We start from the raw sequence: 2,237 nt of genomic DNA, 5'->3' as shown, positions 1-2,237 counted from the left end.
TGCTCTAAAGGCATACCAGAGGCTGTGTGGTTTATAAAGAAAAGAGGTTTATTTGGCTCACAGTTCTGCACACTGTACAAGCATGGAGCCAGCATCTGCTTCTGGTGAGGCCTCAGGAAGCTTCCACACATGGTGGAAGGTGAAGTGGAGCTGGCGTGTCACAGGGTGAGAAAGGAGGTGAGAGAGAGAGGTGCCACGCTGTTTTAAACAACCAGCTCTCATGTGAACAAACAGAGCAAGAACTCACTCATTACTGTAGAGACAGAACCAAGACATTCATGATGACCCAAATACCTCCCAGTAGGCCCTACCACCAACATTAGCGGCCAAATTTCAAAGTGAGACTTGGAGGAGACAGATATTCAAACTATATTAGTTCTGTATCTCTGAAGAGCCTGACAATCCCAGTGTTGTTATGTGACGATAAGCTCTCAGCATGCCTGGCTCAGAGCCCTTCCTACTGCCTCATTCCACACCTTCATCCACGTGTTGAGTTGAAGGTCATGGAGAGAACTCATCTGGCTTCCAAGAACTTTCTCCTTGGAGGCACGTGTCTGGGTAACAGAGGCCATTTCTAGTATATATTAGTCAGGGTGCTCTTGAGGGACAGAACTAATCAGATAGACGTATATATGAAGGGGAATTTATGAGTGCCTCCTTCTTCTTCACCTTCCGCCATGATTGTAAGTTTCCTGAGGCCTCCCCAGCCATGCCTCTTGTATAGCCTATGGAACCATGAGCCAATTAAACCTTTTTTCTCTATGAATTACCCAATTTCAGATAGTTCTTTATAGCAACCAGATGGTTTCAGGATGATTGAAGCACTTTGCATTTATTATGCACTTTATTTCTATTATTATTACATTGGAATACATAGTGAAATAAGTATACAACTTGCCATCACGTAGAATCAGTGGGAGCCATGACTTGTTTTCCTGCAACTACATGGTTCCATCTGGGGGTGATGGGAGACAGTGACAGATCATCAGGCACTAGATTTTTTTTTTTTTTTTGAGTTTAAATGCATTTTATTTTTAGACAACCTACATGACATGTTTTTCTTAAAAACAATGCCTCCACTCCAAATAAATCATGGTCAAAATAAATGAAGAGCTCAAGATGACATCAGTCCCATTTGTCTTAAGTCCTGGTGTGTGGATGAGAAGCAGAAGCCAGTTATGATGACAGGTGATAGATCCAAAATAATTGCCAAATTTGTTAACATTTTTCCATTTCTAAACCATCCTTAAAGAAAATCATATATGGGGTCACACCATCCTCACGGTAGTCCAGTAGAGCAACCATACCATCTGGATTCATGTTTTCACCAATAAAGAACTGGTAGTTTTTGAAATTAGCAAGGATGTGCTTGATTTGTTCTGCAGCCCCTGTCATAAAAGGTTTTACTCTTTCTGGTCTCTGTTCTTCAAGTTTCCCTTTGATTGATTTCATGTAATCTTTGATGTACTTCTTGTAGGCTTCTTTTGTGAAACTTGTTTCCTGCAGGTGATGTTTCACGACAATATCGACACCAGTGATTACTGTGCTTTCGGTACCTTCCCCCTCGGGGCCTTCAGCGGAGGCGTTTCCACCAATGAGCGAGTCATCAATGTTACCTTCTGTCCTACTGACCATCTTCCCCTCCACCTCCAGGCACAACCCGTCCGCGATCTCCCGGATCTTGTAGATGTCGGAGAACATCTCATCGTGGCTGATGAGGTCCTGGTAGATAATCATGAGATGGCGACTGAAGGAAGACGACGGCGGCGCTAGCTTAGCACTAGCCTGAAACTCGGAACGAGCGCCGTGCAGCCGCAGCGGCGCTCGGCGGGAGGGGGGAGCGGGCGGAAAAACAGGCACTAGATTCTTATAAGGAGCATGCAACTTAGATCTCTCATATGGGCAGTTCACAATAGGGTTCATGCTTCCATGATAATCTAATGCCACCACTGACCTGACAGGAGGAAGAGCTCAGATGGTAATGGCAGTGATAAGAAGCAGCTGCAAATACAGATGCTGTAAATACAGATGTAAATACAGGTGCCCTGTGCTCACCTCCTGCTGGGCAGCCCAGTTCCTAACAGGCCACAGACTGGTACAAGTTTGCAGCTGGGGGTTGGAGACCCCTGGTCTAAACACATCTTCCTAGGAGCATTGAACACCATATCAGATTGTGCTCCTGCTGCTGTGGCCATAGCGCCCTTTGAACCAATCACCTGTGGAGACTAAGGTTTTCC

The 2,237-nt window shown here is 45.1% G+C and overlaps 1 protein-coding gene across 1 annotated transcript; it reads right to left on the bottom strand.

Moving 5' to 3' along the window:
- Positions 1-997: 997 nt before the first annotated feature.
- LOC129024529 (translationally-controlled tumor protein-like) lies at positions 998-1,737 on the bottom strand. The gene has a single exon (XM_054471643.1). It carries the CDS (start codon positions 1,735-1,737, stop codon positions 1,219-1,221), a length of 519 nt encoding a protein of 172 aa, XP_054327618.1. The 3' UTR covers positions 998-1,218.
- Positions 1,738-2,237: the final 500 nt, after the last annotated feature.

This window comes from Pongo pygmaeus, chromosome X (genome assembly GCF_028885625.2).
Source record: "Pongo pygmaeus isolate AG05252 chromosome X, NHGRI_mPonPyg2-v2.0_pri, whole genome shotgun sequence".
NCBI lineage: Eukaryota > Metazoa > Chordata > Mammalia > Primates > Hominidae > Pongo > Pongo pygmaeus.
The sequence above is the reverse complement of the archived record's forward strand: the minus strand, read 5'-3'. Positions and strand labels throughout refer to the sequence as shown.